General features: G+C 41.5%; 1 protein-coding gene across 6 annotated transcripts in view; it reads left to right on the top strand.

The window, feature by feature from the left end:
- The window catches only part of LOC107380922 (transcription factor COE3), a 130,973-nt gene that overhangs the window by 17,191 nt on the left and 99,345 nt on the right, over window positions 1-14,437 (top strand). For all 6 annotated transcript variants that reach the window (XM_015952364.3, XM_015952360.3, XM_015952352.3 and 3 more), the window contains 3 exons: window positions 3,651-3,807; window positions 6,166-6,229; window positions 12,409-12,464. In XM_015952364.3, coding sequence (XP_015807850.1) covers window positions 3,651-3,807; window positions 6,166-6,229; window positions 12,409-12,464 — 277 coding nt within the window. The remainder of the gene's footprint in view (window positions 1-3,650; window positions 3,808-6,165; window positions 6,230-12,408; window positions 12,465-14,437) is intronic.

Below are 14,437 nucleotides of genomic sequence, written 5' to 3'. Positions count from 1 at the left end.
CAGACAGTATAACAAAGATTGTTTGCAACAGCGATGTCTCACTTTGACCCCATCAGTAATGTGGACTAATCTGTTTTAAATCCCTTTAAATTGTTGTTTTAGCAGATTCAAATTACTGGTTTGCACTGCGCTTTCTTGGTGTTTTGCTAAAATGTTTTAATTGTTTTTAGTCCTCTATGGTTTTGAAATGTATTGTTATTTATTGTCTTGTGCACTGTTGATGGTGGACCATCTGAAATGTAATTGCCATGAGCAATTACAATAAATTCTATTCTATTCTATTCTATTCTATTCTATTCTACTCTATCTGTTTTCAAAACCTAAATTTATTTTTTTGCCTTTTTATCATTGTTTCACCGTTACTATTTATTAATTAAACTTGTTCCCATCATGAACTGAATAATTATATGTGGCCTAAACGCATGACAGAGCATTAGTCAGGACTATTTGAAGGAGAATGTCATTCAGCTGCTCTTAGAGACAAATTAAAACATGACTTTTTTATTACCAACTTAAATTTAAGTAGTTGTCTTTTTGCACCAATAAAGTTTAAAGCTTCAGCATTCATGATAGGAGATATGTGATGGTAGCAACCTAAATTATTGTATTTTTTATTGGAGGAACCCTGCATATATCAGTATCGGTTTATATCGGTATCAGAAATTAAGACTTAGACAATATCGGTAAAAAAGCCAATATCGCACATCCTTAGTAGTGACCGAAAGAATGAGATCACAGATACAAGCAGCCAAAAGGAGTTTTCTTCGTAGGGTGGCTGGGCTCTCCTTTAGAGATAGGGTGAGAAGCTCGGTCATCCGAGAGAGGCTCAGAGTAGACCCGCTGCTCCTCCATGTCGAGAGGAGCCAGTTGAGGTGGCTTGGGCATGTGGTTAGGATGCCTCCTGGATGCCTCCCTGGTGAGGTTTTCCAGACATGTCCAACTGGGAGGAAGCCCAAGGGAAGACCCAGGACACGCTGGAGGGACTGGGGGTGTTTCTCAATGTCAAAGCGCCTGGCCTTGCGAGGCGAGGTCTTGCGAGGCCAGGCGCCTTGCTTACGAGGACACTGTCCTACCTTGGTCAAAGAAAACGGTTAAATGGAACAGACTTGCATCACATGACGGCGGCTTCCACGGCGGTCATGTAACTTCACGTGACACGGGAGATAACGTTATATTTTATATGTATTAGTTTCAATATGAATATATAACAAGACTTTTACTTTTTAAATTGTGTATGTATTTATTAAATTAAATATATAAGTGATTTACTACCCGCTAGCCACCGAAGCTGCAACTACTAAGCAACTAACCAACCATAGATAACTTATTTGGATCTAAAAAAACATTTTAAATTAGTTGACTTACTTTTAAACTTGAAATTTGCGCCCGAAGTAGCTGCTGGCTCGTTTCAGCAGAAGCGTGTCGGACATCGTTAGTCTTCCCTTGCTGACCACGTTTCACTGATTTGAGTTTGATGCCTTCGGTGAAACCTCCAGTGATGCTGTTTGTCTAACTCTATTCACAGTTGAAGCATTTTTACCTTTCTGCCACCAACAGTACTGATGTTTTTTTATTCATTTGTATTGGTCTATTGTCGCCATCTCCTAAAACAAATCAGTTTTTCCTTTTATCTCCTGCAGTTGATTTCCTCTTCCTCAGACAGCGCCATGTTAGAGTAATTCACAGTAATTAACTGAGCAGATGTCACAAAAAGACAAGTTTATTCATGTTAAAGTGAAAATGAGATCACACACTTGGTCCAGTAATAAATGTTCTGTCCACATGTTTGTATAATTAAAAGTTTAGTGTAGTTTAAGGACTTTAAAGAAAGAAGAGCTGCTCCTGAAGCAGGTTCTATATTTTTCTCTTTACGTTGTTGTTTTGAGCTACAAGAAAGTCGCTAGTTTGAATCCCGCCGTGCTGGCTATCCTCCTGCAGTCCAAACACGTGCTTGTCAGGTTGAGTGGAGAATGTCCCTAGGTGTGTTTATTTGTCTCTGTGATGGACTGGAAACCTGTCCAGTGTGTCCCCCGTCTCTCAGCTGATGACCGCTGAAGAAAGGCTCCAGCGAGGTTTAAGCGGTTTAGTAAAAGGATGGTTGTTGTTTTAACGTGGCAGTTTTTGTCTGAAGGAGTATCAGGTCAGAGTCAGCTGTGCATGCATCTCTGCATCATATAAAACATCCACCAGGAGCAAAGAGCACATGTCACAACTGTGATGAGAAGTTGTTATAGTGATGAGGAGACAAAGTCCATACTCAGAGGTGAATAACGTGGTGCAAAATATAAATGGCTTCACTACAAATGCAGGAACTCAGGTAGCATGGAATAATACAAAGGCATACCTCAAAGTAGGAGCAGCAACTGTAAACAAGAGGATGTGAGAAACCTGACCTCTCTTTTCCTCCGGACTCAACACAGCAATTAGCCGCTGTTATAGTGGACGAGTTCCTTTCCACTGACAGCCAAGCTTTGGACGCGTCGCAGAAGTGAAAGAACGCTATCATTACATTTTGAGTTTTGTTTTATTTTTTATGCGCTACGCTTCAAAAATACATCAAGCAGTTTAGATCTGGCCAGACAGGAAGTCGGACATTAAATCAGTTTAAAACATCCGGAAACTTAAAAAAATAAAAGTCACGTGCGGTACGACATTTCTTACGACACTTTTGTAAACAGAACAGAGAATAAACCGCAACACATTTTTGGAGACATACTGTTGTCTTTCTCTTTGCTTTTTATTGAGTGTGGACTTCTGAAATCACACGTGGTGGGGCAATTCCCTGTAATTTTATGACCTAGCAGGATCAGCTGTGTGGAACGCTTTCACTCCCTTTTCTCGTCAGAATTGCTCCCGGTTGGGAATGAGCTTGTGGGTAAAATGCCTGGAAGTTTGAGCATGTTAAGAAAAATCCCACAACCTCTCACAAGACGAATCTTTGGTCTCAAAGCCTGGGACCCATCTCAGTTCAGGTTTTGTGAATCAGAAAGTGAAGAAATGTGAGTCGGCATTGGAAAGAGGTGGAGATCTTTATTGTATTAATTTATTCTTGTGTCTTTTTTAGCCTTGTAAATTGTGGTGGTAATAGTATCTGTAGTAACTGTACCTTTTTTACTACTGGCACTGATAGCTGGTGAAAATAATTTTGTGTCTACCTTAATTATCGTGTAAGAAATGACAATGAATCTCTTGATCAAGGTGAGAGTACATTAAGTTATTCGGTGTAATTCCAATGGAAAAGCTTTTTGTACTGAGGCTTGTGTCTCCAGCTGTTGCAGCCCAATAAGATCCTGCATAAAATAAACTGAAAACACAAAAACTGGGAATATAATTAAACAACATAAAAAAACAAACTGGCATAAACAAACCATATGAACTAAAACATTCTTACATGGTTCAGCATATGAAGGAAAATGATCAGCTGTTAGCAACCAAAACACAAATAACAACAAATAAACACGGTGAACAGTGGCAAAAAGATTTATTATAAATATGTTTATTTTTTAGCTCTTGGTTGTTGTTTTGTTTACTCAGATTTGATTTCTACAACTAAAAATGAACTTGTGCTGTTTTTAGCTGACCAACCTCTTAAGTGTTGGAGGCCGTGTCTACCACCACCACCACATAAGTGAAGTCTCTGTGTGTTTCAGCGGTGTGGGATTAGCTCGAGCTCACTTTGAGAAGCAGCCTCCGTCCAACCTGAGGAAGTCCAACTTCTTCCATTTCGTGCTGGCGCTGTATGACCGGCAGGGCCAGCCAGTTGAGATCGAGAGGACGTCGTACGTGGACTTTGTGGAGAAAGACAAGGTGACACACATCTGTTCTTTTCTGGTCTGATTTAAGCTTTAAAATGATAAAACGTTAAACCATCTGTCAAACAAAAACTGTTTCATTTGGACTAAAATGTCTTTTTGCTACAAACATCCACCAGAAAACTAAGAGAAGTTCACAGGAACGATCTGGTCCAGTTTTACTAGACGATGCCTGTATTTGGATCTGCTTAAACAGATCAACAATATTTTGTTGTATATGGGTAAATTAATGAAAATTTTATTCTGATCTGATTTTTCAAGTCAACAGCCGGTCCAAACCCAAAATGAAAGGCTGCCACTCACTTAGTATGTGGCTTAAATTCCTTATAACTATTTGGGATTATCAGGACGTCAAAAACATTTAAAAAGATTTAAAAAAAGAAAAACATTGTTTTTTAAACCGTTGCAGAAACAAATCTTATTCAAAAATATAATAAATTAACTGAATAAATAAGAAACAATAACAATTGAAAAAAACCTTTTAAAAATAAAAATAGTTTATTGAAGATTTTTTTTGCCAGGATAAGGACAACAGGTCAAAGTCAGCAGAGTCCACACACATTATGTGAAAAAGATTTAAAAATATATGGTATCTACATATTTGTATCACTATTCCAGCTTCAAAATGATGATGTTTCAGCTTCTGCTGGGGCTGGGAGCTCTGCAGGTAAACACAAATCCTTGTGAATAATCGTGGATTTGACTCATAATGTTTTGAGTGATTAAATTGGTTTATTTGGTTGGTAAGATAGTTCTTTGTTGAACTCAGAAACCTTCTCCAGACAGTGTTTGAGTGATAAACTCCTCTAGTAACACTGATGAGGGTCTGATGAGTCGTAACAACATCCGGGCAGGTTCAGGTTGTTTGTTCTCTGATCGGCTGCCAGCTGGCTCAGAGTCTTCCACCCACTCGCTCGCCTCACCTCTGCTTTGACCTCTAGTCTCTCGCCCAACATGCTGGGACTGAGCCAACGCTGCCAGGCACAGTTGGCATCGAGCGGCCGACCAATGTGCACTCAGATGGGGGAGAAGAGAGGAATAAAATGGGGAATAAAAGGGAGAGAAGAAGGACAGTTGAGGAAGGTCAGGAGTGTAAAAACAACGTGAAAGATTTCATCCTGTTTCACTCTGGTGAGTGAATGTGGACAGGATCCTCAGTCCAAGGTCTGTGGCAGGTCCTCAGAAGTCTTAAACTGTTTGGATGTCCACATAGATCCTGGTTATGTTCAGAATCCACAGGCTACTGATCTAATAATCAGCCGTGATGCTGCTGACACAAGAACTTTTGTTGTTAAAACATGAAGAATGTTGTCACCAAACCACTTGTGGCCCTAAACATGGCAGGGCTGTATCTAGTCCCAAACATGTCTACTGCCCTCTGATGGAAGGTCTACGGGTGGCAACAACAAGCTCCCACTGGGAACTCACCTTCAGAAAACATCTCTAGGCCATTCCCTCCTGGTTGCGTCCCCGTATCCACATTTTTAAAAGATGAACTCCAAGTTTCTGTTATTTTAAAAATCAAATCATATTAATGAAGTTCTACTTCTTTTACCTCCAAAACTAAAACAGTGATTATGATTTAGTGTTAAAACAGAGCTGCATTCTTTAACACTGTTGGTCAGAACAGATGAAATCTTTGTTTGGTATAAAATTATTCTGGTGCATCAGACATCCATATGATTAAAACTGAGCTTAGAGTCTCTTCCTGCTCTTTCTATATTCTCCATAGTTTTACATCATTTTTCTCCTTCATTCGTCTGATTTGCCATGGCACCCACGTCTGTGTTCACGTCACGTTCTTCTCCTCCTCAGAAGTTCTTCACTGGTAGTGCTCTGGCAAACAATAACAGATACTTCCCCAGAGGTTATGTAGTGTGTTGCATGGTTCTTAGTGGCCAGAGCCATCTAAGGCCCCTTTTCCTTGCTGAACATGGCTCAGTTTGGCTAAACTTGACTCAGCTCAGTTCAGTGGAAGTCAAGCTGAGTAGTAACCAGGAACATAAACAAAGCAGGCACCGAAAAGCTGTGTGAAAATCCTGCTTTGTGCTGTTGGAAAAGTCTGTCAAACTGAACCAAACCCATCAGAGTTCTGTCGAGATAGGGCTGTTGGAAAAGGGGCTTATTGAAGGCATTTTATTTAGATGCCAACAATAAAAATCCATATATTTTTTATCAAATTGTGTTTTTGTAGCCAACATCCTCAGTTACATTGACCAGTCCTTACAGCACTACAGGAGTCGAACGTCTTATTAATAAAACATCTCGTGGTTGTAACTGACTTCCTACCTGTAGCGATGTGCTGTACATCCGTTTGTAGGTTAAAGTTGTGCTTTGTGTTTTTGTATGCCAGGAGTACAACGGAGAGAAAACTAACAACGGGATCCACTACCGCCTGCAGCTCCTCTACAGTAACGGTAAGACGAACTGATTCGTCACATGGAGTTCCTTTTACGGAAAACTAAAATCTGTCTCAGGAACAAGAAACATGAAGGAAAATTAATATTCAGAGATTTAGGAGGGAAGCAAAGCAAAAGCTGAACCTGACAACTGGTCTTTTAAACTTGCCCAATCTGGCTTCCTGTCCCAAGTGTGACCCAGATCTGATTACTTAAGACAAATGTGATTATTTCAAATACGACCCAGGTCACTTTTCTTTGTGTCCCTAAGTCAGATCCATAATAGATGTTTTATTTTAAGAGTTTTCATTCTGTATGGCTGTGTTATTGAAAAGTGACACACGGAAGAAGGAGGCAGCAACACACACACACACACACACACACACACACACACGCACGCACGCACGCACGCACGCACGCGCGCACGCACACACACACACACGTGCTGGCATATGTAGCATCACAGTTACTTCAATACCACAGAGCGTCATTAGGGTGACTTCAGAGCCGTAGATTGTTCACTGTGGAGATAGGTCATACAACTACACAGAAAAGTCAGATCTCAGAGAATAACCAGAATGGAGCATAAACCTGCAGAGTGAATGCAGCCTGAGAAGGTGACATATAATGAGAGCAGGTGTGCAAATTAAGAACGGGAGACAAGTAAGTTAGGATTGATCTGGAGATAGTTTAGATTTGATGCCCACCCTCTAAACCTGCTGGGGGACACTGTCTCCACCAAGGATGCCCTTTGTCACCGATTGTGTTCATAACTGTTATGGAGGGGATTTCTAGGTGAAGCCAAGGTGTTGAGGGGATCTGTTTTATTGGCCTAAAGCCTGGTTCATGCTTCTCCGTCAGCTCCACAAGGGACAGACACGCACGGATTGACGGAAGCGTTTTGCTCTCATACTTCTCCGTCTCCTGGAGAGTGCTGCAAAGCAATTCCCCGGCAGGACAACAGAGGGGGTAGCGCTGTTCTGTGGTATCCTGTCATGTATCCGGTCCAAGATAGTGTGTTTATATTGTGTTTTTTGTATATAAGAGACTTTTTAACACAGACAAATTTGTCTCTCATTCTCCTCCACCTCTTCATGCGCTCGCCACCTCTAAACCCAAGTTTCCTGTCATTTCCGTCCACAAATAAAACGCTTGCTGCGCATCTTTTCACTCCTCCTTTCACGGGAGAATTAAACGTTCATATTTTTAGAGTTTTTTCACGAGGTATTCTTCAAGCTGCTCTGTGTCTGCCGCTAGTTATGCTCGGCTCTCTTTATGTTTTTGAGGGCGCAATGGCGGCGGTGTAGATGACAGCGGCGTCCTGACCAATCACAAGCTTGTGTTGTCTGTCTCAACTGACGGATGTTTTGAAAAGAGAGCTCAACTCCGTCCGTCCTTGCGGAGCTCTCCGGCAGGCCCGCAAGGATGTTGCGTGTCTCCGCACTGACTCAGACGGAGAAGCATGAATCAGGCTTAAGGACCGGGGGTCTCATTTATCAAACATTGCGTAGAATCCTTACTAAAACCGTACTTAAGCTCAGCAAAAAAAAAGTACTTATGCCAAGCAGGTTTGTGATCTATCAAACATGGAGTACGCACAGCTGCACGCAATCTCCGCTTCATAAATCGGAGACTAACGAGAATGTTTCTCAGCTGCTTTTTAGTCACATCCCGCCCTCACCACTCCCACTTACTGTTGTAAATGGTCAATGCAAAGTGCCTTGTGGACCTCATGCATATACACAAGCCGGCTGTTGCAGCATTTCGATCATGGCCGCAGATCAAGGAAGCGCTATTTCACAAGCAGAAATTCAGGTACTTGTAGATGAAGTGGAGAAGTTAAAGGAAGTGCTTTTGCAAAACAATTGAGAAAATCCACGGAGTGGCACAGTGTTGCTGAAGCCATCAATGCTGAGTTCTTCAGAGAGATCTGTGGCAGATATAAAAAAATGGTCCAATCAGGATTCGATCCCCAGAATCCCAGGTGAAAGTCACGCGCACTAAACAGTCAGCCAAACGGAGATCTCCCATGTTCAAGTAGCCAGGGCGCATGATGAATCGGGTCACAGTGACAGGATGCACACTGTCACAGACGCATGATATTCTGTCTCAATCTATCCCCCTGCTGATATTCTGCATTCCGTATTCTGGCTTCAGGCTGTGTGTGTGTGTGTGTGTGTGTGTGTGTGTGTGTGTGTGTGCGTGCACATGTGTGTGTGTGTGAGTGTGCGCACATGTGTGTGTGTGCGTGCACGTGTGTGTGCGTGTGGGGGATCTTGTTCCGTGTGAAAATGAAGCAGTACAAGTGATAATGCTGCAGGATTTCATAATTTTATCCTTCTCAGCAGCAGCACTGCAGGTGCTCTCCATGTCCATCATGTGTGTAAGCAAGGTCCTTAGTCAACTTTAAGTTGCGTGCATTTTTCCGCTAAGTTTTCTTTAATAAATCCCAAAGTTTGCATGGAAAGTTGCTTACGCAGTTTTCCGACCCCATTTTGTGCGTAAGCAAGCTTGATAAATGAGGCCCCAGGTCTCTACCTTTTGCAGATGATGTGGTTCTGTTGGCTCCATCAGAAGGTGATCTTCGGCTTTCGCTGGAGTGGTTCACAGCCGAGTATGAAGCAGCTGGGATGAGAATCAGCATCTCTAAATCCGAGACCATGGTCTCGAGTCAGAAAACGGTATACCTCGTCCCTGACCTGCCTTCTCCAGGTCAGGGACGAGGTCCTGCCCCAAGTGGAGGAGTTTAAGTATCTCTGGGTCTTGTGCATGAGTGAGGGAAAGATGGAGCGTGAGATCGACAGGCGGATTGGTGCTGCATCTGCAGTGATGTGGGCGTTGTACTGGTCTGTCGTGGTGAAGAGAGAGCTGAGCCGGAATGGAAAGCTCTCCATTCACTGGTTGATATACACCACATAAAATGGGTAGACTGACTGCTTCCCAACCAATCACAGCACATAAACTCTGTGTGACATAACCAAATGGAACGCAGACTCCCGGTACTCGTCCCGCCCATCAACTGCACTGCTGCAGTAACGTGTCTGAGTCGGGTGTGACGCTGCTGGGAGAAGGAGAGTGCTGCTCCGTGATGTTTCAGACAATTACAACAAGAATAAGAACGGAAAAACAAGCCTGAAATAACATCTACATTCCTTAAACTTGTGAGTTAAATCGTTTTTGTGTTGAAAAAGAAGATGGAAAAGGTTAGAATGAGAAGTGGCTTTTTTTTTCTGTTTTACTTAAAGCCACATGGAGCTAACCGGCTCTAGCTAACTTTTCATCTGAAGTTCATCCTGGTTGCTTTCAATGGCAAGAACTCCACATGGGTGACTTGAGAGCTGCCTCACCGTGGAGTCAAGCCTGTTGGGTGGAATTGGTCGGGTTTTTTCTACGTCGGTGTGTTCCAGGAGTGGATTCCTCCGATGATTTGATGGCGAGCCTGCACCAGGATGTAGAGACATTCCCATTTGTTCCATTGTGGACTGTGTGCTGCACCCAGCGGTGCGGTAGGAAGTATCGATCATACCTTCACACGCAACTGGATACTCTTATAACTATTGACTGACATTTATATTATTTTACTACCCTTTATTTTGTTGACAATTATACATTGAACTGCTCAAAACGCTGCTGTATAGGGAAAAACCCTCATGTGACTGGTACTTGATATTGTAAATTTAAATGGGAATTGAAATTAAGTAACCTGATTTTAAGAAACAGGATACAGATTAACAGGGTGCACCCGATAGATTTAAAAGTAATAACACTTGGCCAAGTGATTTGAATATTGTATGGTAAACGTTTATTTATTTATTTATTTATTGGTTTATTGAATTAACTTCTCAATTCAGTTACTAAAATTCGGGTTGTTTTGAAAAAATCTTCTGGTTTTTGAGTCTGATTTAAACACGCCACTGTGCTCCTATGGTCGGACCCACTGGTCCATCACCATAATATAGGCAATAAAGGTGTTGCATCTACGTTCCAACCCTCACCTATGGTCATGAGCTCTGGGTAGTGATTGAAAGAACAAAATCTCTGATACAAGCAGCCAAAATTAGTTTTCTCCACAGGGTGTCTGAGCTTTTTCTTAGAGATAAGGTGAGAAGCTTGGTCATCTCAGAGGGGCTCGGAGTAGACCAGCTGCTCTTCCACATCAACATGAGCCAGTCGAGGTGACTCGGGCATGTGGTTAGATGCCTCCTGGATGCCTCCCTGGTAAAGTTTTCTGGACACGTCCAACTGGGAGGAGACCCAAAGGAAGACCCAGGGAACGCTGGAGGGACTATGTCTCACGTCTGGCCAGGGAACGCCTTAGGAATCCCCCTGGAGAAGCTTGCCCTGGTGGCTGGAGAGAGGGAAGTCTGGGCCTGTGCTTAGGCAGCTGCCCTCACATCCTGACCCCAGATAAGCGGAAGCAGATGGGTAGCTAATGGATGGAAGAAATTTATTTTATTAACTATGCATCAGGTATTCTGACACAGTCCAGAGAGAAATTATGAGTTACAGGCTGTTAATGAAGTTAGAAAAAGAAAAGCACCTGATTAGGTCTGGAATCAGGATCCAGTTCAGTCTGAGTCTTGAGGATCAAAGATGATCAGGAACATTCAGAGGATCCAGGATGTCTGAGATTTTCAGATTTCTTTTCAGAGCCGAACCTCATAAAACTATTCAATCAATTTGGCGAAGTGCCACTGAGTAAAGGACCAGGTAGCAAGTCTTAAGTTAGACCATCATGATCTACGACCCCTCATACAGAACTTAATCCACAGCCCTAATTTATCCCCAGAACCACATGGACCAGAATTACTTTGGGAAACCTTTAAGACCACAACTCTTTCTTGGACATCAGTGCACTTTTCTTCAAGATGATGTTGGATATCTGTTGGAATCATGATTTTTTTTTCCGTAATGACCATCTTGAAGCCTAGCCAGCATTTCAAAAACCAATAAAACATTAATTGTTTTTGTTTTTAGTGAGATTTGAAAATCCAAAACCTGTTTTGTTGTTTGCAGAACTTGCTGACATTCTAGTTTGTGTTACATTGTACTCCCTGTGCCCTGGAAACCCAAACTTAATCCAGTTGTTGGATTTTTTTTTCTTTGGATCAGTTGACATTAAACCTACATGAAGCCTTTTTTTAAGCAGCTCATATTTGCAGCCTGAATGGATGAAGGTAAGTTAATGATGGCCGTTTCCCCAGGTGAGGCGCTCTGAGCTGGTCTGCAGTCGGATGATTTAGAATACGTAATAAAGGTCACCTCACCAAACGAGAAGTTTAACTCAGCTGTGTAGTTTTTAGTCTGGAAAAAGTTTCTCATTATCAGCGTCACAGACATCTGGAATCTGTGACAGACCTGGGCTCTGGTTTGTCCATCGACATGGTGGTGGGGTTCCTGGGTTGATTGGAAACACACAGCTCGGCTTTGTGCTGGCTTGGGTCCAGCCCTAATGCTCTTAGACCCCTGCAGAAGCACCAGATAAAGTGGGACATAAAAGAGCGTTTTTTTACCAGAGGGGAATAAATCACTCTAATATGGAGCGTCAGATTAGCATCGTACGGAGGTAATTGACCTCATCTGCAAGCGGGACGGATAGCCGCCATTTAGGCAGCAGACGGAGGTGTGAATCATGTCAATTAGAATCCAGAAGAAGCTGCGAGGAAACAGCCCAAGAAACAAGAGTGCAAAAACCCACAGCATCCAGTACAATTAGAGCTGCTGCGCCGCTAACAGGTGTTCCACGCAATCTTCTTCCTCCACCTCATGTTGTGTTTGTGTCACATTTACGCCCGAATGCATAGCTAATAAAAGACAAGCAGTCCTGATTGATATTTAATTTGTCTGAGAATGAGGGTTCCTTGTTCTCCTGGAGGAAGACAGCAGCGGGGGGCAGAGAGGCACTCGGCAGTTAGAGGCGGCCCGCCCATGAATAATAAACAGCTCTGCTGCAGCACTAATGTTTGTGTTAGCAAAGGGTGGGGGATGACACGAACACACGACCAGCACATAAATAATATCACAATTCATTTACAGCACATTATTAGGAGTCACTTCTTTTGTAAAGGGTTTTTTTTTTCATACTGAGAGCAAATTAGCATAACAGACCAATGCATGTATGCATGTTATGTAGCGAGCTGTGTATGTTCTGTTATTGTTCCATTAGTCTGAGTTTTTTGACCGCTTGTATTTTTCAGGCATCAGGACAGAACAGGACCTGTATGTCCGGCTCATTGACTCCATGACCAAACAGGTAAGACAAAAGCTGAAGCCTGTCTATATTTCACACAACTACAGGTTTACTCACTGGTATAATGACAGGTATACAGACATGTTAACTAACAGGTATACTTACAGGAATACCACAAGGTACAATCATAGGTTCACTCATAAGTATACCTTTAAGTATACTCAATTTTCACTAACATATATACTAATAGATATACTCACAGTTTCACGAACATGTATAGCAATAGGTATACTCACAGGTTCACTAACATGTATAGCAATAGGTATACTCACAGGTTCACTAACATGTATAGCAATAGGTATACTTACAGGTTCACTAACGTGTATAGCAATAAGTATACTCACAGGTTCACTAACATGTATAGCAATAGGTATACTTACAGGTTCACTAACAGTTATAGCAATAGGTATACTCACAGGTTCACTAACAGTTATAGCAATAGGTATACTCACAGGTTCACTAACAGGTATAGTAATAGGTATACTCACAGGTTTACTAACAGTTATAGCAATAGGTATACTCACAGGTTCACTAACAGGTATAGTAATAGGTATACTCACAGGTTCACTAACAGTTATAGCAATAGGTATACTCACAGGTTCACTAACAGGTATAGCAATAGGTATACTCACAGGTTCACTAACAGGTATAGCAATAGGTATACTCGCAGGTTCACTAACAGGTATAGCAATAGGTATACTCACAGGTTCACTAACAGGTATAGTAATAGGTATACTCACAGGTTCACTAACAGGTATAGCAATAGGTATACTCACAGGTTCACTAACAGGTATAGTAATAGGTATACTCACAGGTTCACTAACAGTTATAGCAATAGGTATACTCACAGGTTCACTAACAGGTATAGTAATAGGTATACTCACAGGTTCACTAACACGTATAGTAATAGGTATACTCACAGGTTTGGACTAGCCCTTAGCTCAGACTAGCTTAGCACACTTTATTTCCTCAACATGAGTCTGTTCAAAAAGCTTTCTACACCAGGTAAATTGCAATTATTTATGATTTTTACACAGAAACAAACTTCAGGATGGCTGAAATGTTCCTTAAAAATGAAAAGTATGAAATGCTTTGTGTTTTTATCTTTGTAGCAGAATAATATCAAAGCTTATTGGTGGCTCTCAGAGTCACTGGTAGCAATATGAATGAGCACTATATAAAATGTATAATAAAAGAAAAACAGTAATAAGGAGGAAATTAGGTAATAAAGAAGCAATCTGTGGAGTAAACACATTAATAAACTGTGAAGCAGAATAAGTAATAAATAATAACAGAGCTTTGTAATGAAGATGAGAGTAGAATAGTAATAAAATTAGTGTTGTGGATTCATATTTACAGGTTACGGATGCTCTAGGCTTTACACATGCATTCCTGTTTGCAGTAAATTAATTTGACCCAGTGCATTTCAGCTGTGTGTGTGTTTGTGCACACATTAAAGAATAAACCTACAACTCAAGCATGAAAAGAGCAGCCAAGGTCCAACAACATCAGTTCAAATTAGTCTTAAAATGACTGAGCTGTAGAGAAGTGTTCAAGAAGCATTTCACAGTTTTCAGCTGTAAATCAAGTTTTATCACCCCGTGAATGAAATCTGCATGAAATTTAATTTGGTCAGGTTGAAAGAAATAAATGTGTGAAGTTCCACCAAGATGCTACAAAAACAGTGGCGCTTTAGTGAACATCTGTTCACAGATTTGGAGCAGAAAACTGTAAAACACAGTTACAGAGCCGTGCAAGTCGGGAACTACACTTGTTAATTTTAAAACTATTCCAATTCCTCAGTCTGTTGAAAAAAATTCAGTCTTATTATTTGACAAACTCAGGTTTTTTTTTTTTTTACAGACTCAGAATGTGTTTTTGTGTGATGTGATTAAAACTCCAGTCAGACCTGCCGTTACAGGTCTTCTGTTAACCTTTGAACTTCCCTTCAAACTTAAGCCTCCTTTCACTCGCAG

The sequence above is a fragment of the Nothobranchius furzeri genome, chromosome 1 (genome assembly GCF_043380555.1).
Source record: "Nothobranchius furzeri strain GRZ-AD chromosome 1, NfurGRZ-RIMD1, whole genome shotgun sequence".
NCBI classification, from domain to species: domain Eukaryota; kingdom Metazoa; phylum Chordata; class Actinopteri; order Cyprinodontiformes; family Nothobranchiidae; genus Nothobranchius; species Nothobranchius furzeri.
This window is presented reverse-complemented; position numbering and strand designations above follow the sequence as displayed.